Genomic DNA, 27937 nt, shown 5'->3' with positions numbered 1-27937 from the left:
TCATGCTTCAAAAACTCTTTACAAATACTACGGAACCTTCGAAGATTTGTTGCTGTCTTTGCTTCATTTGGTAATGTATTGTAAAGTCGATATCCTCTGTAAAAATGCGAATTTTGGGTACAAGACATTCGAAAGTTCATGGTTCTGAGGTCACTTGCTTGTCTTGTGTTATATCGGTGCATATCTCTCCCATACGTTATCGTGTTTTGTAGATAATTCGGTGTCATACCGTTAGTCATCTTATATATGAACGTAAGCGTGCAGTACTTAATACGCTGACTCACTGACATCCATTGCAGGCATTCGAGCATAAATCTTCGTGGAGTTAGTCGATCACATCTCAATATAAGGCGCATCGCCTTGTTTTACACAATTTGCATTCATTGCATTTGCCTCTTATTTGCAAGAAATAGCACAGATGCACAATAATCAAAATGTGGAGCAATTAGTGCCTTATAGATAGTGATTTTACTTTCAAAGGTCAAGAATCGATTAATTCTACAGAGCACTCCATATTTTTGAGCTGCCTTCTTTATAGTATAGTTTATATGTTCGTCGAAGTGCAGCATTTCGTCAAGAATAACGCCAAGATATTTGATCGATGATGCTCTTTCCACCGTTTGCCCATCAATAGTTATATTAAGACCTTCATTGTCAAGATTTCGTGTAGATACTACCATATACTTCGTTTTGTTTATGTTTAAGTTGAGTTTCTTCCATTTCAACCATTCGTCTAAGTTTAGCAGTTCATGGTTCATCTTTATGTAGCAATCTTGCAATGTATCAGCTACAACGAAAATAACAGTGTCGTCAGCAAATAAGTTTACGTCACTGCCATTTAACACCTGTTTGATATCATTGATATAAAGCAAGAAAAGCAGCGGCCCAGAACACTTCCTTGAGGCACACCCAGATTCACTGGTACCGCCGATGATTTACTGTCCCTATAAATAGTGATTTGTGTTCGCCCTTCCAGGTAACTTCCAAACCAGTTCAATACAGGTCCAGTTACATTATAATTGGAAAGCAAGTTTAGTAACTTATGTCGATCTATAGTTTCAAAAGCCCGTTTCAAATCAATAAAAACACCCAATACTACTTTCTTCGCCTCTATAGCCTGTTTCCACTTCAAGAGCAACAAATTGAGAGCCGTTTCACAAGAGTGATTTTTTCTAAACCCTGACTGTTCATCTACCAGTATCCCATTTTCCGTTATATGTTCCAATAATTGATCTTTGACAACAAACTCTAGAATCTTTTCGTACAGTGGTAACATATTAACTGGCCTACGGTCTTCTGGTTTGGATGATTTTGGATTTTTTGGAATCGGTATGACAACATATTTCTTCCAACTATGTGGGCATTCGCCACGAAGCATTGACTCATTTACTATATAAGTTATCGCCAGGCCCATATAATCAAACCAGCAACCATACCCACGGCATAAGACGTGCTGTGACTGTAAACAACGGAACCGGATCGCAGCAGAGACCAACCGCGGAGGCATCAAATTATGCCGATTCAACATCTCTCCAAGTAATAATGATTTCCAACTCGTATTGTACCAAAAAGAAATTGAATAAAGATTCAGATTAAATTAGTAAGCCGACGAGAACAGTCGCGTTTTCCTTTCTAGCTTTAGCTTAGTTTAGTTAGTCTTTTTAAAAACTCCACTTCCTCACATGGGAAGTTAAGTGGCGCAGTCGGTAGGATTAGTTAGCGCCCCGTGTTGAGTGTTTAGTGAAAGTGTTCCCTGAGTGCATATCAGATACAAAACGCAGCAGCTGACACATCACGGAGCTAACGACCTGCTTCTACATAAAAAGAACCCAAAGGATATGGGACCATTTCTTTTTCTAAGGTAAGAATTTTATTTTATTCTACTAAATAAATAAGAAAAATAAAAGTGAAATAAAACAATACATACCAATCACTCAATTACGATTTAACTATCTATCAAGTGCCAAAATAATTAAAGAGTTTATTCTATTAAATAAATAAGAGATATAAGTGAAATAAAATACTTTCAAAAGAACAATAAGTACACCGTAAAATAGTGATTTGATTATTTACTTTTATCAAGTGCGGAACTAATTAAAGTAAAAATGGATGCGCATATTGCAGAATTGCAACAAGCCATCATGGACCGAGATGATCAAATTCAACAGCTTCAGCTTGAGATACAAGGCGCCGTTGAAGCAGTACGCGCTGCTCAACATGCCGCCCCACAAATTGTTGCTCCGCAAGCAGCACAAATTATTCAACATCAACCTGAACCTGTGAACGTTCAAAACGATGTTGCCAACAATTTTGCCAGAACAGAAACAATCATAAAATCTTTGCAAACACCACAAATCATAAGGGACATCGCTTGTTTCGATGGAAACCCAGTGAAACTGCACAGTTTCATCAAATGCATCGACAATTTAATTCCACTTCTGGCCGAAGCTAGAAATTCCCCTATATTTGAAGTCTGGATGCAAGCCATCCGTAGCAAAATAATAGGAGATGCCGATACCGTTCTGGAAATTTACGGCACCTCGACAGATTGGGACGATATTAAAAACACATTGATTACACATTATAGCGATAAGCGGGACGAAATTTCGAGGATTTCTAGGAATACTCGGTTATTATAGAAAATTTATAAAGGACTTTGCAAAAATTGCAAAACCTTTGACTAACTCTTTGAGAAAAGGTGAAAAAATAGTTCACAATGAAGACTTCGTAAAGGCATTTGACAAATGCAAAAACATTTTGACCAGTAGTGACATCCTTCAGTACCCAGACTTCACAAAACCTTTTATTTTGACCACTGACGCGTCTAATCACGCAATAGGTGCCGTACTTTCGCAAGGGCCAATAGGTAAAGATAGGCCAATTGCCTATGCCTCTCGTACCCTTAATAAATCCGAGGAGAACTACTCCACCATAGAAAAGGAGCTATTAGCAATAGTTTAGGGTTGCAAACATTTCAGACCATACCTTTATGGCAACAGATTTACACTTTATACTGATCACAAACCGCTCACCTACAGCCTAAACCTCAAAGAACCAAATCAAAGGCTCATTCATTGGCGGTTAAGTTTATCAGAATTTGATTTTGACATCCAATACAAACCTGGCAAACAGAATGTGGTAGCCGATGGATTGTCCAGAGTTTTCCACGAACTTTTTTTTTTTTTTTTTATTTAAATCGTTTATTTTTACAGGCTCAGTTACATAGGTTTAAAGGAGCCGAACTCCTTACTGTATTGTTACTAGTATATATACATTTTTCCTTAATTCTAATGTTAATAATATAGGAAACCGATTACTCGCGGTCAACTCGAGTTTAGAAGGGTGACATATTTTCTTCAGGAAAAGGAGGGGATATGAGGATATGTTGACATTGATCACACTCACACTCTCAATCACACTCTCAATCACACTCATCACACTCAATTCTTAAACCTATCTTATATCTAATATGTATTTACATTTCATCTTATTCTTAAGAAGGGATCCGATCTCTCACAAAGGAAAAGGAAAAGGAAAAACTAAGGGTATAAGGACAATCACACACGAAGATCGATAGCTTTAAGGAATACATATATTTGGGACATGTAATCAAGGTCTAACCGAGCCAACACGTCTCTCACCGGCACATTGGGCTGCCTTCCTCGGGCCCGAAGGGTGACTACTAAACTCGATCTGGCGACAAGATACAGCTCGCACGACCAAACAACGTGCTCGATGTCGTGGTAACCTTGGCCACAAACACAAAGATTGTTGTCGGCAAGATTAATACGAAAGAGTAGCGCATCTAACGAACAGTGATTGGACATGAGTCGGGAGAAGGTGCGAATAAAGTCCCGGCTCAAGTCCAGACTTTTGAACCATGGTTTGAGGCTAACCTTAGGGATAATCGAGTGGAGCCACCGGCCCAATTCATCTTCGTTCCATTTGCGTTGCCAGTTAACTATGGTATTTTTGCGGACTAAAGAATAAAATTCATTGAAGGCGATTTGACGCTGATAAATATCGCCTTCAATTGCACCTACCTTTGCTAATGAGTCAGCCCTCTCATTACCCAGAATTGAGCAATGTGAAGGGACCCAGACAAAGGTAATGACATAACAGCGTCTGGATAAAGCACTCAAAATTTCTCGTATTCTCTCAAGGAAGTACGGCGAGTGCTTTTCCGGCCTCACTGAACGGATAGCTTCGACAGAGCTAAGACTATCCGTTACAATGTAATAGTGTTCAACAGGTCGTGAGGCGACGCTGTCCAGCGCCCAGTGTATCGCTGCCAATTCAGCAATATACACTGAGCAAGGATTCTGAAGACTGTGTGAGGTGCTAAAAAATTCGTTGAACACTCCAAATCCTGTGGACTCATTCATAGAGGACCCATCAGTGAAGTACATATTATCACAATTGATATCCCCATACTTTGCATCGAAGATCGTTGGAACGATCCTCGATCGAAGATAATCTGATGTTCCATGGATATCCTGCTTCATGGACAGATCAAAATGCACAGAGGAATTGATGTAGTCAGGAAAACAAACACGGTTGGGAATATACGAAGAAGGATCAACCTGCATGGAGACGAATTCATGATATGAGCTCATGAATCCAGAATGAAAATTTAGCTCGATCAGCTGCTCAAAATTTCCGATCACCAATGGGTTCATAACCTTACACCGGATGAGGAACCGAAGAGATAATAAATTGAAGCGATCTTTTAGTGGGAGTAGGCCTGCCAAAACCTCGAGACTCATGGTATGCGTTGAGGGCATACATCCCAACGCGATACGGAGACAAAGATACTGAATTCGCTCGAGTTTAATGAGGTGTGTTTTGGCAGCTGATTGAAAACAGAAACTGCCATACTCCATCACTGAGAGAATAGTTGTTCGATACAACATTATAAGATCTTCGGGATGGGCTCCCCACCAGGTGCCGGTAATTGTACGGAGAAAGTTTATTCTTTGTTGACATTTTTTACTCAGATACCTAATATGGGCCCCCCAAGTACATTTAGAGTCGAACCAGACCCCAAGATACTTGAATGACATAGCATGAGTGATCGGTTTACCCAAAAGTTGAAGCTTTGGTTTTGCTGGTTTATGCTTCCTAGAAAAAACCACCATCTCTGTTTTCTCCGTGGAGAATTCGATCCCTAGCCCAATGGCCCAGGTTGAAAAATTGTTCAAATTCCACGAACTTAACATTAATGAAACTGATTCATCTTCCGACGATATCACCGTGCATTCAGCGAATACTGATGATTCAGAATTCATACAATGCACAGAGGCTCCCATAAATTATTTCCATAATCAATTGGTGAAGAAAGTACTACTTTCGAAGAAGTGTTTCCCTGAGTTTACAGGCGGACTATTACCAAAGTAATATTTGGCGTACCGTTTCTAATTAAAATGTTTAAAGAATATATGGACCCTCGACGCACAAATTGCATAATATGTCCAGAAAATCTCATAAACCAAATTCAAATAGTTTATAAAAATTATTTCAGTAGATGTCGTACTTTCAAGGTTAGAATATCACAACGCTTACTAATAGACGTGAGATCCGATGAGGAGCAAGATACTTTAATTGAAGAAACTCACGAAATTGCACATCGTGGAATTCAAGAAAATCTGGCAGTAATGAGAAGAAGATTCTATTTTCCAAAAATGAAAATTAAGATAAGGAAGTTTATCATATTATGTAATACCTGCAATCGAATGAAGTATGAGAGAAAACCGTATAAGATTCTTCTAGGCGAAACCCCTATCCCAAAGCAACCATTGGATATTATCCACATTGATGTGTTAATATCCCAACCTAATTTATTTTTATCAATTATAGACAAACTGTCTAAATTTGGATTTCTACTTCCTATTAAATCAAGAACCACAGTCGACATTAGAAAAGCTATTGTCAAATTTATTTCATTATACGGAACACCTAAAATGATAATATCTGATAATGAACCAGCATTCAAATCCATTGAAATGCGGGACATGCTAGACAAACTTCATATTCAACAGTATTTTACACCAACCAACTACAGTGAACAAAATGGAACGGTAGAACGATTCCATTCAACAATAGAAGAAATTTTCAGATGCAATAAAGACAAATATGAGAATGTCACCAATAAGGAAATGTTTCAAATATCGTGTAGCTTGTACAATAATATAATTCACAGCTCTACCAATATGAGACCTCGCGAAATATTCTACGGAATAAAAAGCGAAGAAGAACGACCTTTAGATAGAGCCCAGCTTTTGGAATACCGTGACAAAATTTATAAAGAAGCAGAGGCTAGAGCTACTGATACACAGCAGAAACAACATCAACAACAAAATGCCTCTAGAGAAGACCCACCATTACTTGAAGCCGATCAAACAGTTTTTAATAGACGGCAGGGTATTAAAGCAAAAACTAAAGAATGGTTTCAACCTGTTAAAGTTGTCGAAGACAGGAACCAAACGTATGAAGACGATAAAAATAGGAAACTACATAAAGCAAAAATGCGTAGAATAAGGAAGTAATAAAATGAACTCTAATCTATTTTTCTATTTTAGGATATGGACCGCCGTCCGAACTCTCTTATTTCTCGTTTTAGTATCTGGAACTATGGGCAGGCAACCTACCATACAAATAATGGAACTTAGTCACAATCCAGGTCTGCTAGCAATAGCATCAGGTAAAAACTACATCAAAGATGGGGAACACAAAATTTACCACATCATAGATTTCGAAATTTATCACCCCACTTTGATAACGATAAAAAATATGATCGACGGAATAAAGAATATTTGCAATACATCGGAATTGAACGAAATTATCCTTTCAAAATTTAATAATCTTAACTATCTTTATCATAGCCTTCAGAATAAACCACGACCCAAAAGAGGATTATTGAATTTTGTGGGAAGCGGAATAAAATTTATCACCGGAAACTTGGATAACGAAGATTACAATGAAATTATTAAAGATTTGGAGGAGCTAAGAATTAAAGGCAATCAACTTATCAATGAAAATAACAAACAAGCCAAGATAAATTATCAATTGAATAACAGAATAGATACAATTATAAAACAAATTAATAAACAGCAAGAAATCATTGTCAAAAATTTCAATCAGGCTCGTATGGATAACACAGCAAAACAAATACAAATAATCAAAGATGTAATGAAAATCAACATGTTACTAGATAACTTAATCTCACATTTCAAGGACATAGCAGAGTCGATTCATTTAGCAAAATTTAACATTATCTCGAAACATATCCTCCACCCAGAAGAACTTTTGTTTTCAATAGAAAGATTAGAAGAAAAAGGCATAGAAATCAAAAATATAGAGCAAGCTTACGACTTCCTTGAAATATCTGCATTTTTTAATTCATCTGAACTGATATTTGTAGTCAAGATACCTTCTCTTCAAAATGTAACATATAGTAATTTGATACTAGAAACCTTACCAGTTCGAAACAAGATATTGAACATACCAGCAAACAAAGCAATGACGAGCGAGATAGGAACTTACTTCATCACGAGAGAATGTCAGCAGATCGAGCAGAACAACATTTGTAACGAAGACATGCTCCTAAACTACAGCGATGATAAATGCTTCTCAAAAATATTACGAGGATTTACTGGAAATTGTACGTTTGAAAAATATGAACGGAAAAATGAAATCAAGCTTCTAACTGATCACCATGTCGTTTTAAAATCTATGATTCCTCTGGAAATCAAAACAAACTGCGGAATTACTGATAGAAATTTATCTGGATTATTTTTGGTGAACAAAACAACATTTACAAACACAGAAATAATCAGAAACGAAATTCCAATAATACTCCCTTTCGATGGTTTGAAAATCGAAGTACAAATTACCCAAAACCAGACCGCTATTGAAGATCTACACATTATCAACAGAAATCATCTGGATTCATTGGTGGAAAGCTATAAAATTCACCATTACTCATCAATGAGTTTATCTATTGTCAGTATCCTGGGAGTTATAATAATGATCGTGCTGTACTTAATAAAATCCAAAAGCATCAATATCAGAATTCTTGGAAAACCTCAACCACACGAATCTTTCTTAGATCGTTTACCAAAACCAGCAGAAAATCCCATAACAGCATCCGAAGAAGCTAAATCATCCTTAGTGAGCCGGGACGTCTCATTCTTACCAAAGGGAGAAGTTATCGCCAGGTCCACAAGTTATCGCCAGGCCCATATAATCAAACCAGCAACCATACCCACGGCATAAGACGTGCTGTGACTGTAAACAACGGAACCGGATCGCAGCAGAGACCAACCGCGGAGGCATCAAATTATGCCGATTCAACATCTCTCCAAGTAATAATGATTTCCAACTCGTATTGTACCAAAAAGAAATTGAATAAAGATTCAGATTAAATTAGTAAGCCGACGAGAACAGTCGCGTTTTCCTTTCTAGCTTTAGCTTAGTTTAGTTAGTCTTTTTAAAAACTCCACTTCCTCACATGGGAAGTTAAGTTATACAGTAGATTCTCTTTGATTAAATCAAATGCATCTACTAATACTGTTTTATTAATATCATCAACACCTGAACAGTTTCTTAAATCCATTACTACCTTCCTCAGTGTTTCCATGCTGATGGTTCTGAAGCATCTCAATTCTGAAGACAGACTAGGAAAAGCAAAATTAAGTCGATTTGTAGAAGATACAATACCATTGTGGATTTCCTCCACACTTGACGTGAAAAATTTGTTTAGCTTTTCTGCAGTTATGAAGTCATTTTCCTTATTACCGTCGAATTCAATGTCGATATCTCTATTTCCGCTTGGATTACATAAAGTTTTTATTTTTTTCCACAGGATCATGCTGAATTGCGCTGATTTCATTTTGAATTAATTTATTTTTGGAACTTTTAAGTTCACGTACATACATGTTTCTCCATACCCTATACGTGATCCAATTTCTAATACTGTTTGTACGTTTCGCTATTAATAAATAATGATCTCGTCTTCTCTTGAAGGAAGCCAATGTAGAATTGTACCAGGCCTTGTTTGTGCCCTGTCTTAGTGCTGAAATCTCCAATTCCCTAGCCGCCAATATATGTTTCATTGAAGAGCAAAGTGCTTCTTCAAGATTTTTTGCAGCATCATGAAGAGAAAATAGCTCTCCAATCGGCGTTATTTTACACTGCAAAACAGATTCCAACTTGCGTTTCGAATAGTTATTCCAACTCTTATATAACTTTTTCTTCGTTTCGGTAAAGTTGAAAAAGTCATCAGATAAGCTAGATAACATACCGATTGTTTCATGATCGGAAATTTTGCTGTCATGAAGAATCTCGATAACACCGTCGTCAAAATTAGTAAAAACTAAATCAATAGTCGTCGAAGTTGTTCTTGTTATCCTGGTGTAATCATTTATTCGTTGTTTGAATCCAGCAGCTTGGGTGATTGCCTTTAATTCATGAAACTTTCTATGTTCGACCCAGTCAATATTAAAGTCACCAGTAATGATGATTATTTTTTGTTCAGGATTTTGCATGTGTTGTAACCACACATCTTCCAGAAATTCTAGAAAGTCTTTATCGCTACTACTAGGCGAATGATATATTCCAGCGTAGATTCCAGATATTTTAGAAACTCTGACTTTTACAGCTAGAAACCAATTGTCCCTGTATGTATTATTGTATATTTCTTTAAAATTCAAAATGTTCGAAATGAACATAGATACACCTCCTGTATGCACAGACCTCGACAAACAGTTTACCATTGTATACCCAGTTACATTAAATTCATTTAGATCGGTTAAATCCGTCAAATGTGTTCCAACCATTATTAGTATTTTCGGTTTTTTGATGGATATCAATATTTCTATTTCATCGAAATGTGTGCGTAATCCTGCCACATTTAGATAAAGTATATCATATCCTTGATACACTCCTTTTTTGGATGGCTAGATGGAAAAGTCTACCTGTTCCTTTTTCCTTTCATAGTTACGAAGGAATATAGGGCAGTTGGTACTCCAAGCAAAATGTTTAGTATCTATGTCCATTCTTCGTTCCTTTTTAATTTTGGTACAATTAGAGCATTGAATTTCTTCAGAGTTACAATCTTTGAACTGATGATTTTTACCGCATTTTGGGCACATACTAATTTCTGATTTGCAATCGACAATCTTATGGCCGTATTCGCAACATTTAAAACTTCTCAGAATCATCAAACCATCGATTACCCGACATTTTTCGAAACCACAAAATACTGATTTGGCTTCCATCATTTTATTATATGTATCCCCATCGATTTCTATAATCGCACTGTATTTATTGTACCTCACAGCATTGTTACAATATATTTTCCTAACTTTTTTTTTTTTTTTATCTTCGCTTATTTTTCGTCGGCCTATTTCCGCCACTTTAGTGCCAATCACCGACATCAGGGAGGCGACTCCACCTGTTCCTACCTATCAGACTCAACAACTCATGAGCCGGGCCAACTTCTTTTACTTCCGCTCCGAAGGAAGACGTAACCAGAGATTTTTCGCCTCAGAAAATCCCAACGACGCCAGCTGGGATTGAACCCAGGCCGATCGGATTGTGAGGCTGTTACGCTAACCATACAACCACTGGCGCCGTCATTTTCCTAACTTGAAAATGCTTATTTTTCTGTAACAAAGGGTTTTGCTTCATCAACGTCATTTTTAAATCATTTTCATTTAATTCTTCACTAAATCCAATTACTTTGATCGTCGGTTTCAGTGCTTCTGGTATTTTAACCTCATAGTCCTGACCCAACTTTTTCTCTAAATTAACCTTTAATAACTCTATCGAGTTTTTATCCGAAGTAGAGACAACAACAGAGCCGTTTTTCCCGTTTCGCAGACCATTTATATTCAATCCCTTGGGATTGACATTTTCTTTTAAAATTTTTCTTGTAAAGTCTGATTCTTGCTTTGTTTTTGGTTTTATGATTAGGATTTTCTCCCTGGTCAAGGTTTTGTTCACCGTACTAGGCCTTTTATTGGATACTCCTTCATTAGTTGTTTTCCCTGCATCCTTCAAGACCGCAGCAAAACTCAACGGTGTTGTGTTTTTATTCTCATTTGCTGACTCGTCACGACGGCGCTTTTTCGAGTTTGAACGCAGATTGTATCGCTGAGGTGTTTCCTCTGCATCTGCGTTAATATCATTACTATTCTTCAATAAATTACCAATTTCCGATCTTACTACTTCTTTAACTTTGAGCTCAAAGTTGTTGGCCAAGTCAACTAAACATTTCAGCTCATTGATATTATTTAAAATTTTACTTACGGAATCATCAAAATGATTATTCCCAAAGCCATTTTCATGTAGCAGAAGACATGTATCACATACGAAAACTGAATTTTTATTTTTTTCAATATATCGATATTTTCACGCACCGCGCTCGGCAAACATACAATGTGTATTGTTTCATGGCACTTGCCGTAGCACTCTATCGCTTCTGTGTTCGGATTTTCTATCTTCTCACAGCAGCGGCTGCACATATCTACTAGACCCATATCAATACACTCAACAGAATCCGCGTGTGCACCGGCCATCGGCCGGGCCGTGCGAGGCAAATGAAAATAAAAACAATAACACAAGCGCGTGCTGGTCGAAAGTGCTAGGAGAACACACTATGTATGAGAAAGGCACTCGATCCCTCGCCGTCCAGCTCGTCCAGCAACGATGTTGTCCAGTCGGTGTCCACACAAAGAAATGAATGCGTCTCACCACCAGAATATCGCTTAAGTATGCTTTTTGTGCGTGATTGAATCGAGAGAAGGCGTGGTTTACGATGGCAATTTGGAAGGCAAACTAGAGGGGAATGAACTCTCTGAGCTCGGAACTTTCGGCGACTGAGCAATAATCGATTGCGGGCGCATACAATATTGGATACGGAAATATCCTACTGATGGGGAAGAATAATCTTCAGAAGCTATCCTGTTAATTGCGATTGATTGAAAAATCACAAAACCAAATGTATTTGATCACAGTGTTACATGGATAGAAAACATTAAAATAAACTCTTTCACATGAATGTATTTTTAAATTCCCAGAGGAACTGGCAGATTATTTTCAGTAACGATTAGATATTTCCACATTTTCCTCGATACTGGAAGCTTACTTTTTTTTTTTTTATTAATTCGTTTATTTTTACAGGCTCAGTTACTTAAGTTTAAAGGAGCCGAATTCTTAAATATAATTTTAAAACTATATATATAAACAATTTTCTTAGATCTATGGTTAGTAAGGTGGAAAACCGATTACTCGCGGTGTACTCGAGTTTAGGAGGGTGACATATTTTTAGGAGAAGGATGGGATATAAGGAAATTGTAACAATGTTGATGAACACTCATTTCTTAAATCTATTCGTATATCTATAGTGTATTTACATTTCAACTTATTCTACTATTTATAGCAAGGGGACGAATTACCCGCAAAGGAAGGAAAGGAGGGTATAAGGATGTAGGGACAATCACACACGAAGATCTATAGCTTTAAGGAAAACATATATATGGGACATGTAATCAAGGTCTAACCGAGCCAACACATCTCTCACCGGCACATTGGGCTGCCTTCCTCTAGCCCGAAGGGAGTTTTCTAAATTCGATCTGGCAACAAGATACACCTCACACGCCCAAACAACGTGTTCGATGTCGTGGTAACCTCGGCCACAAATGCAGAGATTGCTACCGGCCAGATTGAAACGAAAGAGTAACACGTCTAACGAACAGTGATTGGACATGAGTCGGGAGAAGGTGCGAATAAAGTCCCGACTCAAGTCTAGACTTTTGAACCACGGTTTGAGGCTAACCTTAGGGATAATCGAGTGAAACCACCGGCCCAATTCATTGGAAGCCCACTTGATTGAAACATATTTGGTCACAGTGTTACATGGATAGAAAACATTCAAATAAACTCTTTCACATGAATGTATTTTGAAATTCCCAGAGGAACTGGCAGATTATTTTCAGTAACGATTAGATATTTCCACATTTTTCTCGATACTGGAAGCCCACCAGAGGTTTATGCTAACTCGATAACCACCTGTTAATAGCACTTGATTGAAACATATTTGGTCACAGTGTTACATGGATAGAAAACATTCAAATAAACTCTTTCACATGAATGTATTTTTAAATTCCCAGAGGAACTGGCAGATTATTTTCCGGATCTTTCTCGATGCTGAATGGCATCCAAACGGAAAGAATTCCGCGCGTGGATGTGTGTGTGTAGCGGCTGCTTGGAGATCTTCCCGGGGAACCGTTTGTGGCATCAAAACTCAACAAGACGATGAGCGTGCGCAAGATGATAATAATCGGGCGTCAAATCCTTCAGGCACTTTTTAAATTTATCTGTATTTTACACATACACGCGATTTAACACAAAAGAAGTCACCATCAAATGCACGTCCAAAATGTGCTCCTGATGTTTTACTGTATAACAAGCTTGCCAAGCAAGGTTGCAAGTTCATTTGCGTTCTAAAATACGTTGAAGCTTGAATGACAATACACTCATCTACTAATTTAATTCAAGAGATCATAAAGTGTTTACATAACTAAATAAAGTAAACTAGAATAAAACGATTGAAAAAGAATTTACAAAACAGGAAGTGGGTTATATCTATGGTATAACCGCAAGGGTGACGTAGGACTATCGTTGATTTAGAGATCATTTGTATGAAGTTGAATCTGAATTCATTCTGAATGAATGAATATTTGGAGAACTTCGAAAACGAGAGCGTTACGTTGGAGGCACAAGGTTTTATGCATCCAATATTGGATACGGAAATATCCTACTGATGGGGAAGAATAATCTTCAGAAGCTATCCTGTTGATTGCGATTGATTGAATATATTTTGAAAATTCCCAAAGGAACTGGCAGATTATTTTCAGTAACGATTAGATATTTCCACATTTTCCTCGATACTGGAAGCCCACCAGTGGTTAATGCTAATTCGATAACCACCTGTTAATAGCACTTGATTGAAACATATTTGGTCACAGTGTTACATGGATAGAAAACATTCAATTAAACTCTTTCACATGAATATATTTTGAAAATTCCCAGAGGAACTGGCAGATTATTTTCAGTAACGATTAGTTATTTCCACATTTTCCTCGATACTGGAAGCCCACCAGTGGTTAATGCCAACTCGATAACCACCTGTTAATAGCACTTGATTAAAACATATTTGGTCACAGTGTTACATGGATAGAAAACATTCAATTAAATTCATTCACATGAATATATTTTGAAAATTCCCAAAGGAACTGGCAGATTATTTTCAGTAACGATTAGATATTTCCACATTTTCCTCGATACTGGAAGCCCACCAGTGGTTAATGCTAATTCGATAACCACCTGTTAATAGCACTTGATTGAAACATATTTGGTCACAGTGTTACATGGATAGAAAACATTCAATTAAACTCTTTCACATGAATATATTTTGAAAATTCCCAGAGGAACTGGCAGATTATTTTCAGTAACGATTAGTTATTTCCACATTTTCCTCGATACTGGAAGCCCACCAGTGGTTAATGCCAACTCGATAACCACCTGTTAATAGCACTTGATTAAAACATATTTGGTCACAGTGTTACATGGATAGAAAACATTCAATTAAATTCATTCACATGAATATATTTTGAAAATTCCCAAAGGAACTGGCAGATTATTTTCAGTAACGATTAGATATTTCCACATTTTCCTCGATACTGGAAGCCCACCAGTGGTTAATGCCAACTCGATAACCACCTGTTAATAGCACTTGGTTGAAACATATTTGGTCACAGTGTAACATGGATAGAAAACATTCAATTAAACTCTTTCACATGAATATATTTTGAAAATTCCCAAAGGAACTGGCAGATTATTTTCCAGCAATGATTAGATCTTTCCGGAACTTTCTCGATGCTGAATGGCATCCTAACGGAAAGAGTTCTGCGCGTGTATGTGTCGATCCTTCGCCGTCCACCTCCTCCAGCACGTTAGGCAACGATGTTGTCTTGTCGATGTCCTCACGAAAAATGAATGTGTCTCACCACCAGAATATCGCTTAAGTATGCTTTTTGTGTGTGATTGAATCGAGAGAAGGTGTGGTTTACGATGGCAATTTGGAAGGCAAACTAGAGGGGAAAGAACTCTCTGAGCTCGGAACTTTCGGCGACTGAGCAATAATCGATTGCGGGCGCATACAATATTGGATAAGGAAATATCCTACTGATGGGGAAGAATAATCTTCTGAAGCTATCCTGTTAATTGCGATTGATTGAAAAACCACAAAACCAAATGTATTTGGTCACAGTGTTATAGAAAACAGTGGATAGAAAACATTCAATTAAACTCTTTCACATGAATATATTTTGACAATTCCCAAAGGAACTGGCAGATTATTTTCAGTAACGATTAGATATTTCCACATTTTCCTCAATACTGGAAGCCCACCAGTGGTTAATGCCAACTCGATAACCACCTGTTAATAGCACTTGATTGAAACATATTTGGTCACAGTGTAACATGGATAGAAAACATTCAATTAAACTCTTTCACATGAATATATTTTGAAAATTCCCAAAGGAACTGGCAGATTATTTTAAGTAACGATTAGATATTTCCACATTTTCCTCGATACTGGAAGCCCACCAGTGGTTAATGCCAACTCGATAACCACCTGTTAATAGCACTTGATTGAAACATATTTGGTCACAGTGTTACATGGATAGAAAACATTCAATTAAACTCTTTCACATGAATATATTTTGAAAATTCCCAAAGGAACTGGCAGATTATTTTCCAGCAATGATTAGATCTTTCCGGAACTTTCTCGATGCTGAATGGCATCCTAACGGAAAGAGTTCTGCGCGTGTATGTGTCGATCCTTCGCCGTCCACCTCCTCCAGCACGTTAGGCAACGATGTTGTCTTGTCGATGTCCTCACGAAAAATGAATGTGTCTCACCACCAGAATATCGCTTAAGTATGCTTTTTGTGTGTGATTGAACCGAGAGAAGGTGTGGTTTACGATGGCAATTTGGAAGGAAAACTAGAGGGGAATGAACTCTCTGAGCTCGGAACTTTCGGCGACTGAGCAATAATCGATTGCGGGCGCATACAATATTGGATACGGAAATATCCTACTGATGGGGAAGAATAATCTTCTGAAGCTATCCTGTTAATTGCGATTGATTGAAAAACCACAAAACCAAATGTATTTGGTCACAGTGTTACATGGATAGAAAACATTCAATTAAACTCTTTCACATGAATATATTTTGAAAATTCCCAAAGGAACTGGCAGATTATTTTCAGTAACGATTAGATATTTCCACATTTTCCTCGATACTGGAAGCCCACCATTGGTTAATGCCAACTCGAAAACCACCTGTTAATAGCACTTGATTGAAACATATTTGGTCACAGTGTAACATGGATAGAAAACATTCAATTAAACTCTTTCACATGAATATATTTGGAAAATTCCCAGAGGAACTGGCAGATTATTCTCAGTAACGATTAGATATTTCCACATTTTCCTCGATACTGGAAGCCCACCAGTGGTTAATGCCAACTCGATAACCACCTGTTAATAGCCGCGCGTGTATGTGTGTGTAGCGATGTCTTCCCAGGGAACCGTTTGTGGCATCACTCTCCTCCTGATAGGTTCCCTTCTGGCATAGGATGCACAAACAGGCTCTTGGTGACACCGTTCATCCGCGCTTTCATGATAAATAAAGAGCTTTACCGCAACAGCGACAACATGCTCCAATCGCTGTTCAATTAGAACTGATTGGATTTCCGAGCGCCGCTCGCTTATATACCGATTGGTGATTTCAATAGCCTGTTTTGAAAGCAATTTTAAGACTATTGAAACAAGTTTTTGGATCAAAAAGTAACAAGTATATAACGCGTAGACATTTTATCTTTCGAATGAATTGTTTATCATACCATTTCGTTCAATTGTTTAGGAGCTATTAACGCTCAAAATCTCGGTCTCCGGCGTAACGCTTTCGTTTTCGAAACTTTGATTTTACACCCCGGTATAGAAATGAAAGACGTAGTCCTACGTCAAAATGCTTGGTTACCTTTGCATGTGGCGTAACAAAAAAAATTGAAATTATTTCAGGAAACTTGAGATGGGATGATTTTCTATCCAGCTGGACGAGTCTCATTACCAAGCAATGAAGGTCTGTTGTTAGGGCATGTTCGAAATATTTAAGATGAAAATATGTGGCAAGAAATGTTTTTTGCTACATATATCGAGAAACGATCTTTCAGGCCATGGAACGGGTTTTTTCGTACCGACAAAGCTATTCCATGGTGACTGATAGTGCACCATCTATGGATGGTCGTCATCGTGGTTTTACAGCTTTTTTAAAATTACAACCGCGTGAGGTACTGGTCATTCATTCACAGACAGCATTTAGTAGCAACAAATCTGAGTCCTAGATCGCATCAGTCTTTACTAGGGTAAGTGTACCAATTATGGAGGACATATGTCGCCAACTTGCAGAAATTGGCGAATAAGTACTCTTGGTTTAAAAGTATACAAAAGAATACTTTTTCTAGCAGTTTGAACTCTGTTTTTGAAGATTCTCACTGATATTTCGATGATTAATGGCTAAATTGTATAAAAAACATGTTTGAAAATGCCACTTCGATGTACCCATTATGGTAATAGTGTTCCTTGAGTTTCGTAATAAATGTGCCTATCATGGTAATAGTCGGTGTCACAAGTGTTGAATAGGATTCAAATAATACTTCAATAATAACTTTCACATCACTATGCCTCGAAATCTTCTTCTAGTATGCAATACTATGTCGTTGATTCTACACTCGACAAAAATTATGGGAACGGAGCGCGAAGTCGAAGTTTTTAAGTGATTTTAGAAACTCTGTAACTTTGTGAAAAGCCAACGCATGAAGATAGGATATACATAATTGTAAAGCTTCATTTAAAGCTTCAAGTTTTAAGATGTAATACTTGAATACTTCTATCTTTTCGTGTGTAGGTGTAGTGGATAACAATACAACAATTTTTGTGGATTAACACAGTGTTTTATTAACCAAGTTAATAGTAAATCCAATTAACCTTATCAATTAGCATTCATTTGATTCCAAGAACGCTCCTGTAGGTCATTTTACAACAGGAAAAAGTTTTAATAGAATAAAAAAATTCCCCCAACAAAGAAGAGATTTCTGATGTTTAAAAATTATATTAGAGCCTTTTAAAATAAGATGTTTTCTAAACTAATAAAAAACTCACTCGCCTTATCATAATAGGTACTATTGCGATGATAGGTACTTCTACCCTATATGTTATAAGTGCTATCAATAAGTTCGAAGCAATTCCTTGAACACTCGATTATTTGCTCAGCTATATGAGTAAAACGACGAAATCTTTACTCGGTTATATCTACACGCTGAAGTTCGCTGACCGCCAAGAGGTTCTTGTTTAGCAAGATTTTCAGCTTTTTCGAATTTGTGTTTCAGCTGCAGGGCGACGACTTCGTCTTGATTGAAGGCTTTTCAAGAATATCGGCTTTTCTTACAAAACTTTAAGAACAATATTTAAGCAGAAAAGAATTTTCACAGTTTCCACCTTTGTCAAAATCAAAGTCAAAATCAATATCACAAAAGTTTCCATACGATGTTATATTATCATATGTCACACACTTGGACTCATTACCCAAGAATTCGACTAAAAGGTTTGATGATCTCCTAAATGACTTCATTCTGGAAAACGGGTCTCTCGCCCAAAATAGTTTGACAACCCCTGCGCTATTTTCAACAGATTCAGTCAATTCATTTGCTTCGCTGATGACGTGAACATTGTCGGTAGAACACTTGAGACGGTAGCTGAATATTATATCTGACTTAAGCACGAAGCTGAGAGAGTTGGACTGGGAATTTATGTGACTAAAGCCTAATACTTGCTAGTTCCGGATTCGTAGGGCCCGATTAGGTAGTATTGTAGTGATCGTCGTTGAATTCTAGGTAGAGGACCAATTTTACTACATTTGCTCAATGGTAGTCACATCTGACGACTACACCAAATACAGGATCCAGAGATGACAATTCAATGGGAGTCGTATCTACTATGGTCTTCACAAACACTCGAGGTCAAACAGACTTAGCAATCGTTCGGTTGTTCATGAGACGTGGACAATGCTGGAAGAAGACGTGCGACCACACGGAGTCTTTGAATGATGTGTGTTAAGAACCATCTTCGGTGGTTTGCAGGAGGACGGTGTATGGAGCCGAAGGATGAACTACGAGCTCACGCAACTCACCGGTGAACTCAGTATCCATAAAGTAATCAAAGCTGGAGGGATGCGCTGGACAGGACAGCTATCCTTCAACAATGGTGTTCATCAGGAATACGGCAGGTACGAGAGAACGAAGAGCGAGCAAGGATCTGGCGAGCACTGGGTGTCCGCGGAATTGAAGAAAGAGAGAGATAGGTAGGGAACCGAGTTAATTGGAAAAATGTTGTAAAGACGTTAAGCCAAAATGAATAAACAAAGGACAATTGTTGCCGAATGTATGATAGCTATGAATAGTGAAGACGTTTCAATTCCTACGATTTAGTTAACGGGACATTTATCAGATCAAGAACAACGATGTAGGAAGAACGACATCGACGCGAAGCTTTTCAAAGCGCATAACTCATAAAAGAAGTCATTGATGTCAAACGAGTCCGTGTCTAAGAATGCTGGACAACAGTTCAGTCTGGCGTTCCTATACCCACCTAACGAACTGGATGGTTGAGCCAATTGAACGTGGTAAGATATAAGAGAGTAAGAATGTTTCTTAAATGAGAGTGCAAGGGTTCTAAAAAAAACTTGGAGTGCCCGAAAGCATATCCCCACTCTTTGAATGTTTTGATACCTTGCATCAAATGAATAATATGTTGCTTTTCATAGCCTTATACTCGTTGAATGAGATCGAACTCATAATTCAATTTCTGCTAGATATATAGTTGTGATAATATTGAACGCAAACAATGTCGTTGAAACCATAAAAGATGATATACCTTATCCTACAAGGGAAAATCATCAAATGAATAAAATCGAGTCTCATCACTTGTCATTTTCTTTTGTCTAAATATTCGTCAGTCAGCATGTGAAAGAAATAACAATTGCTATTTTCCCGAAAATTTCCTCGGGTATAACACATTCACTATCGATGAATAAATTTTCTCCGACAATTGCTGTTCTCTTGCTTCAACCAACCTATCGTCGAAATATCCAAACAATCTTGGAGAGGTAAGAATGATTTTTGATACAAATAATGTAACAGAATTCCACGAATTAGGCTTCACAAATTCAGTTTTCGAAACGATTCAAAGCGAATTTGATTCTCAAGATGCTCACGGGAATTCTAAAGTGAGCTCATTTTAGCAAATGAGAGATCGATAAAAATCAGTCGGTAGACAGTAGTTTTTTCATAATAATGTCAATTTTGATGGATACTTTTATATGGAATGTAGGGAAAATGTTCAATTCATAATCCATTCAACGCCTTCTGCTGAAACTAAATTGAAACACCGATTCCTTCATTCCGTTGTTTTGATAATATAAATGCAAGAATGAACGATTTCATTTGGTGATCCTTGATAGTTTCGGGGTTGTTTGGTGTGTATTTTTGAAGCTGCGCATTTATCACTGCTATATTTTAGATTTCATCTTAAATCGATACTGTGATTGAGATGCATTCATTGCCGGATATTGCTATATTCAAACAACATATTCCAGATTCGCAGCTTCGTCATTGCAGAATAAAATGGGTGGTGTTTTGATAAAAGAAACGATAAAATTTAAACGATTTTTTCATTATCCACTATTCTTGCTCCTCAAATGTAACGATAATACATATTTTCCAAAGCATTATTGAGGAAAAAGCAGGAATTTAACGTCAACATATCACAAATTATATATCACATGTCTCAGTAAAAATATTTTTTAGCACGCAAATTTGTATTCACCCAAAATAATATTCATCGTATATTTTGTATTATTTTCCTGTATATATGGCACTGCTTCGGAACACTTTTTATCTGCTCTTATCCTTGTAAGCAATTCTTACATTTTTATGATTCTTCTCACTTTTATACACATATATGATACTGGAACTTTAAATGAGTACCTCAATTGTTAACATGCGTTTCTTCGCAATGCAAATTGCACTGGTTTTTCGTAAATATTCCAGTTGATAGCTGCCGTTACTTATGTTTACTGTACAAAACACATTGATGAACGATATGTAAACGTATTAAAATATAGTTTATAAGAGCAACGGGTTTTGGTAATAACAGTCAGGCGGGGAGCAGCATTATCAGTGTACTGACAGTCTCCAGCCACACAATCCGACAAGTTCACTCTTTTCTTATTAAGGATATCAGCAGAAAGTACTCACGCGCGTGAGTACCATCATTGCCCCATGAGTAGCATAGATTGTTGGTATTCCAAAACATATGAAAGCCGATTGTGCGTAGAGAGTGGGTAACAGCATCCCAAATAGCATCACAGATGACAATTTAGAAAAAAGGATGTGAGGATTGTATGTACAGTCAATCGCAAAATTAAGTATACAACTCATGCTGGTCTGTTATTGTTGAGTTTTTCGGGGTTAAAAAATAAATAATAAAATACGACTTATATTCATCGTAAAATCGATCCATTTTACTCTCATGTAATCATGTAAAAATTGAAATGGTTACATTTCTACTTCATGTTTAAAATACAAACAAAAAATCTCCAATTAAGGCGTTGCAAAATTGAGTGTACAGTTCAAGTTTTTCTTAAAACGAATATTGAAATCAGTTCAGAAATGTTAATAGATAGCAAAAATCGATCCCCTAGTATTTGGTATGGTCTCCCTTTGACGTCCAGCACTTCCTGCAAGCTCCAAGGCGAGATTTCAGGTCACTGTAGACGGAAGAACCTCCCAGATCTCCGTAATCGTCGTTTCGAATTCCGCTTCGTTCCCTGGATTTTGATGAATGGATGGTTCCTGATTTCCCGCCATATACACTCAATAGTGTTCAAGTTCGGTGATTTCGGAGGTGTTTAGAGTTGATTAGGACATAATAGAAGAGGCATTCCAGCACCACGAAGTCAGTTTGCTTCGGGTCATTATTCTGTTGAAAGTAGTAATCACGAAGGAGACCGAATTTCAGAGCGGGAGACTGCAGGTTACGTTTCACGAAGATCAATTAAGCCATATTGTCCATCGCCGAATCGATAAACGCCATGGTTCCAGTTCCAGAAGCCGCCAATATACCATGCATCATCTGGCTACCGCCGCCGTGTTTTACTGTGATAACCAAATGCTGAATCTGAAGCACAAATCTTGGTTCCCTCCACGCCATCTGTCTTCCATTCAATTCAAAGATATTGGTTTTCGGCTCATCCGTATAAAAGACCTTGTTCCAGAACTCCTTAGGTCTGTTTACATATGCCTTAGCAAACTGTAGTCGTTTTTTTCATATTCACCTTTGAGATGTAATACTTTTCACGGATAACACGACCTTTCAGATTGTTCCTGTATGCTGCTCTCCGGACAGTTTCTGCGCAGACAGGTCTCCCAATGATGTCGGCTAGTCAATTCAGGAATGTTTGTTTTAGGATTCTTTCGCAATGTTCGAACAATTACCCGTTCATCATCAGAAGATAGAATCTGTTTGCGTTCTCTACCGGGAGATTTTCCATGGTTCCTTCGTATTTCCACTTGTTTATGATTTTCTCTACTGTAGAGTGGGTTCTTCCGACAGCAGTTGCTATTTCCTGCAATGTTTTTCCACGACAATTCATACTTGTTATCACGTACGTGTAACAATATTTATTTCTTTCCTCTAACTTGCTATTTTGATAAAAAAAAAATCAAATATCAATAAAAAACAAAAACTAACACTGCTCAAGCAATGGTTAGGTGTTGACACCAATCACTGATGAGACAATGTACACTAATTTGCAAAGAAACTTACTTACAAGACTAATTTGTTCGGAGAAACTTAAGGTGTACACTCAATTTTGCGATGCCTAGAATAGAGATTTTTTTCATTTTTTAGGAGTAAACAATTAGTTGAAAGCTTTTCTCGGAATTTTATTGCACGTACAGCTAGCCAAATGTGTGAGTAATCATCAAAAGTGTATTCAAAATATTTCATACCAAATAAATGTAAAGTATCGTCAAGTAGCATTTGTACACTCAATACTTACTCCCTCTTACTTACACTCAATATTTACGATCTAACCGATGAACTTATGGCAGCAGTTGAATGAAACATCTCGAACATGCCCTGAATCACTGTTTCGTTTCATTAGAAAATTTACCTGTCTAATACAGCAAAAATACATACAAGTAAAAATAATCTAGCAAGATCAGTTTTTCAACTGTTGAGTCTATTTAAGATAGCTTTTAGTGTTTCGCATATGACCTGAAGACGGTTAGTAGCATAAGTTTACCGTAGACAACTGTTTTAACAAACGTTCTGGTATGCATTTTGTCTCGATTCGATCGATAGGTTTTACATATCCGGATACACTATGTTTCATAATTATGGAGCCATCTCAGTTTTTTTCTTATTTTCCAGATATATGTAAGATCTCGGTTGAAATAAAGTATACCGTGTAAGATATATTCGTTTATAATCTAGCTCTAATCACTTTATTGTTTTGTTCAGGCGTGAAACTATAAAAAACAAAATGCCAGTGCTATATGGCAATAGAACCAGATGGACATTAATTACTACTACGCAAAATTAAGATCAATTTCGTGTACATTACAACAACTTTCTAATTCATAGGTCTTGTTCTAAACCAGTCATTTGACATAATCATAATCTTGAAAATTGAAATTTGAAATTTATATCACGGTTCTCGTTAATAAAGTTGATGAAGACAAAAATAGTTAATATAGTACTTACAAACATATCGCCGAAACAGCGAATCACCAGTGAAAGAAACCATGCCACTTACAATGATAATCAGGAAGCTTATAATCGATTCCAGCAGCATCTTACGGGCGAAGGAAAGTATGAGAATTACCGTAGAAGTGGTCCGGTGAAAAATTTTGGATGAATGCTATTATAAAAATTTAAAATTTGTTGAATTTGAACTTATGCATGTGATGAAGAAAAAGTCTGGGCATTCCGAATGGGAGAAAAAATTTAATTGAATAAATTAAGGAAATCCAAACTAATGATAAGTCCTATATTTTCTTCAAATTTCAAGAAAATACGACACAAGACGAAATTTTGGTATGTGTAATTTTTATCGAATATACCATTTTTAATCGTTTCGAGCGATTTTGCCTGTACCGTTGCAGAAAGCTATATACACAGATATTTTTCAGATTGTAACAGTTCAGTTAATGAATGGATAAATAAATTGAATTATAGCATAATTATAAATCGAAAATTTTTGCTTGTTGCATTGGAAATGAATAAATTGATATCTATAGATTCTTCCTTAGAACAAGATGAATAAAATGTGAATTTTCTTTCGGTTTTTCACAACCGCAATCACACTTGAGGTTTCATCTTTTGCGAATGCTTCAATTGAAACCGTAGTTTCGATCGGAAACAGCGGTAGTAATTAAAAGCTTCGGGTGATGAAAACCAGTTGAAGTGGAAGAATGTTGGCAAATATTTATTTTTGGAGCCAAATCGAAGGTATTCTCTTGAAAGATGAAGCGCTGCTGATAGCTGAAAACAAAACAACTTCTAAACGTGAGATCTACACACCTGTACCTAATCGTTGAACATGCGCAGGGATCGGCAGAGGTTCTCACCAAAAACATTTGTTATTTGCAGACAAATGTGTGTTTGTATCATTCCTCAAGCATATCTTCGGATAAATTTATGAAATTAGATTTAAAAAAAAACTACAAGATGTTTTCATACATTCAATAGGGATCCCTTATCGTCCCGGAACTTGTAACTTGTTATTATTTGAGAAAACATAAGAATAACGAAGATTTTCATACATTGGAAATTATGGACAGAAAAATTTATCTATAATTACGTGATATTCATTCTATTTTGGAATTTTATGTTTAAAGATATCAATAAGGTGTTTGTTTCATGTGGCGAAACGATCACTGGAGAATATCATCTAAGAGTGTTTAAGCATAAATGCATGTCATAATTGGCCATTTCGTTTATGGCCAGAATTCGCTGAATTTGGCCCGAATATCCAGTAAGATTCTATTCTAAGTTGCTATTCTAAGTTGTTTCATCGGTTTGGCATTTGGCCCATAGGGCAATGCTGACCTTAAGGCCCATTTATACGTTGCTAGTAGCTGACTTGTCAATGATCAGCTACTGACCCGGGGGACTCGCTTGACAATTGGTTGACTCGCCTTGTCCGTTCACACAGTGTGAGCTGCTGGCGAGAAACTAGATACTACGGCACGGGTTTACCAGGGATGCCAGGCGATTTTTCAAATGTCCATCAAATAGTCAGGAACAGCAATCAGGTCCAAATTTGTCAAATGATTGATCCGAAATCGACTTCTTTATTGGCAGTTTCCATCTTAGGTTTTCAGTTGAATGTATCATTACACAATTTTATAGCGTAACACACGCTGATCGTGTTTAAAAATACATACTTTGTGTTGAACTTCTTTGAACTGAAGGTACTATCCGAAAAAAGCAGAAAGAAACAAGGATTCGGGCCAGGAATTGGATGCAAAGAAAAGGAGCAACAAATACAATATTGAAGGAACTCTAAGATGAGGATCCCCGAGATTACAGATCAGTGTTGAGAATAACACCTGAACAAGTGGAAAAACTGTTGGATTTAATTGCTCCACAAATACAACGCCAAGATACACTCATGAGGGATGCTGTACCTGCACCAGTGAAATTAGAAATGACATTGATGTGCCTTTCTTCTGGAATGTTCAGATTGTTGTCGGTATTTTTTAGAATCTCGAAAGCATCCATAGCTAAGATAATTCCGGAAGCTATAAATAACAGTCTAAAAGATTTTTTTTTAATTTTATTTATTTCGTCCTGCCAGCAGCTTTGTGTACCAATTTGTGAAATGAAAATGATAGTAGATTTTCGGGTGGAATAAATACGCGTCAAAAATTAAAATAATGAATGGAAATGTACCCAGCAAACATTAAATCGTATAACTTTGCACATGATAAGTTACATATAAATTCGTATCAAATCACAATCGCATAAAATATCAATCAAAATATCGATCATGTATATCTAAACTCGCATAAATTGCAAAAACACGATTTTCCATGTCATCGATGGATTGAGTGGTAACATTGTCGGATCAAATCGCATATCAGTCCAAAAAGCATCGCATATCGTTATATACGGCTTTATATGCGTACAAAATATGGCACATACGTATATCGCCTCCACTTTTGCGTGTATATGCTAGTTATATGCATCATATACCATACAAATGTGTCTTGGTTGTATGTATATCGCCTCCAATTATAGCTATTCATACGACTTATTGTTTGCTGGGTACTTTTTTAAATCGAATATGTATTCTGTTTCTTAAAAAAATACTTTTTTTCAAGTTGTGAGTGAATTTTGAATGAAAATTGTGCCTGAAAATGATTCTATGTTAGAAATTCTCTAGAAAACTATCTCAAAAACAAAACTAAATAACAACGATTTCGTTCAGAAAATATGAGCGTTTTATTTGTTCTTCCAATAATTTTCAAGTCTTTAAATATCTTTGCATATTTTCAAATATCTTAAAAATAGAGACATTTCTTTACATTTGGCATCCCTGATTCGAACGCTAAATTCTGTTTTTGGCGTTTTGAGGGATGCGAGTGCGAGTAAATTCAAAAACAGGAAGTGGGTTATATCTATGGTATAACCGCAAGGGTGACGTAGGACTATCGTTGATTTAGAGATCATTTGTTTGAAGTTGAATCTAAATCCATTCTGAATGAATGAATAAATGAATATTTGGGGGACTTCGAAAAAGAGAGCGTTACGTTGGAGGCACAAGGTTTTATGCATCCAATATAGGATACGAAACCTTGTTCTGAAGAATAATCTTCAGAAGCTAACCTGCTAACTGTACTTGATTGACAAATCACAAACCCAAATGTATTATATGGATATTTTATGGATAGAAAACATTAAAATAAACTCTTTCGCTTGAATGTCATTTTTAATTCCAAGGGGAACTGGCAGATTATTTTCCAGCAACGATTAGATATTTCCACATTTTCCTCGATACTGGAAGCCAACCAGTGGTTAATACTAACTCGATAACCATCTGTTAATAGTACTTGATGAAAATTTTTGGTCACAGTGTTACATGGATAGAAAACATTCAAATAAACTCTTTCACATGAATGTATTTTTAAATTCCCAGAGGAACTGGCAGATTATTTTCCAGCAATGATTAGATCTTTCCGGAACTTTCTAGATGCTGAATGGCATCCTGCGCGTGTATGTGTCGATCCTTCGCCGTCCACCTCCTCCAGCACGTTAGGCAACGATGTTGTCTTGTCGATGTCCTCTCGAAAAATGAATGTGTCTCACCACCAGAATATCGCTTAAGTATGCTTTTTGTGTGTGATTGAATCGAGAGAAGGTGTGGTTTACGATGGCAATTTGGAAGGCAAACTAGAGGGGAATGAACTCTCTGAGCTCGGAACTTTCGGCGACTGAGCAATAATCGATTGCGGGCGCATACAATATTGGATACGGAAATATCCTACTGATGGGGAAGAATAATCTTCTGAAGCTATCCTGTTAATTGCGATTGATTGAAAAACCACAAAACCAAATGTATTTGGTCACAGTGTTACATGGAAAGAAAACATTCAAATAAACTCTTTAACATGAATATATTTTGAAAATTCCCAAAGGAACTGGCAGATTATTTTCAGTAACGATTAGATATTTCCACATT

At 36.9% G+C, this 27937-nt stretch overlaps 2 protein-coding genes across 5 annotated transcripts in view; one reads left to right on the top strand and one right to left on the bottom strand.

The window, feature by feature from the left end:
* LOC129762333 (uncharacterized) overlaps positions 1-21378 on the bottom strand; it is a 56658-nt gene extending 35280 nt beyond the window's left edge. For 2 of the 4 annotated variants that reach the window (XM_055760517.1, XM_055760520.1), the window contains exon 1: positions 21174-21378. The gene's annotated coding sequence lies outside the window, so the exon portion shown is untranslated. Of the gene's footprint in view, positions 1-21012 lie in introns of all 4 variants that reach the window. The other 2 variants (XM_055760518.1, XM_055760519.1) reach the window with 2 other exon arrangements.
* LOC129762331 (uncharacterized) lies at positions 1690-8414 on the top strand. Its single transcript, XM_055760513.1, has 2 exons — positions 1690-1861; positions 6200-8414. The coding sequence occupies exon 2, from the start codon at positions 6550-6552 to the stop codon at positions 8272-8274; it is 1725 nt and encodes a 574-aa protein (XP_055616488.1). The 5' UTR covers positions 1690-1861; positions 6200-6549; the 3' UTR covers positions 8275-8414.
* Positions 21379-27937: the final 6559 nt, after the last annotated feature.

This window comes from Toxorhynchites rutilus, chromosome 1 (assembly GCF_029784135.1).
Source record: "Toxorhynchites rutilus septentrionalis strain SRP chromosome 1, ASM2978413v1, whole genome shotgun sequence".
NCBI lineage: Eukaryota > Metazoa > Arthropoda > Insecta > Diptera > Culicidae > Toxorhynchites > Toxorhynchites rutilus.
The sequence above is the reverse complement of the archived record's forward strand: the minus strand, read 5'-3'. Positions and strand labels throughout refer to the sequence as shown.

Coding starts and splice junctions, on each gene's coding strand:
- LOC129762331 (XM_055760513.1), top strand. CDS start 6,550: ATGAACTCTAATCTATTTTTCTATTTTAGGATATGGACCGCCGTCCGA.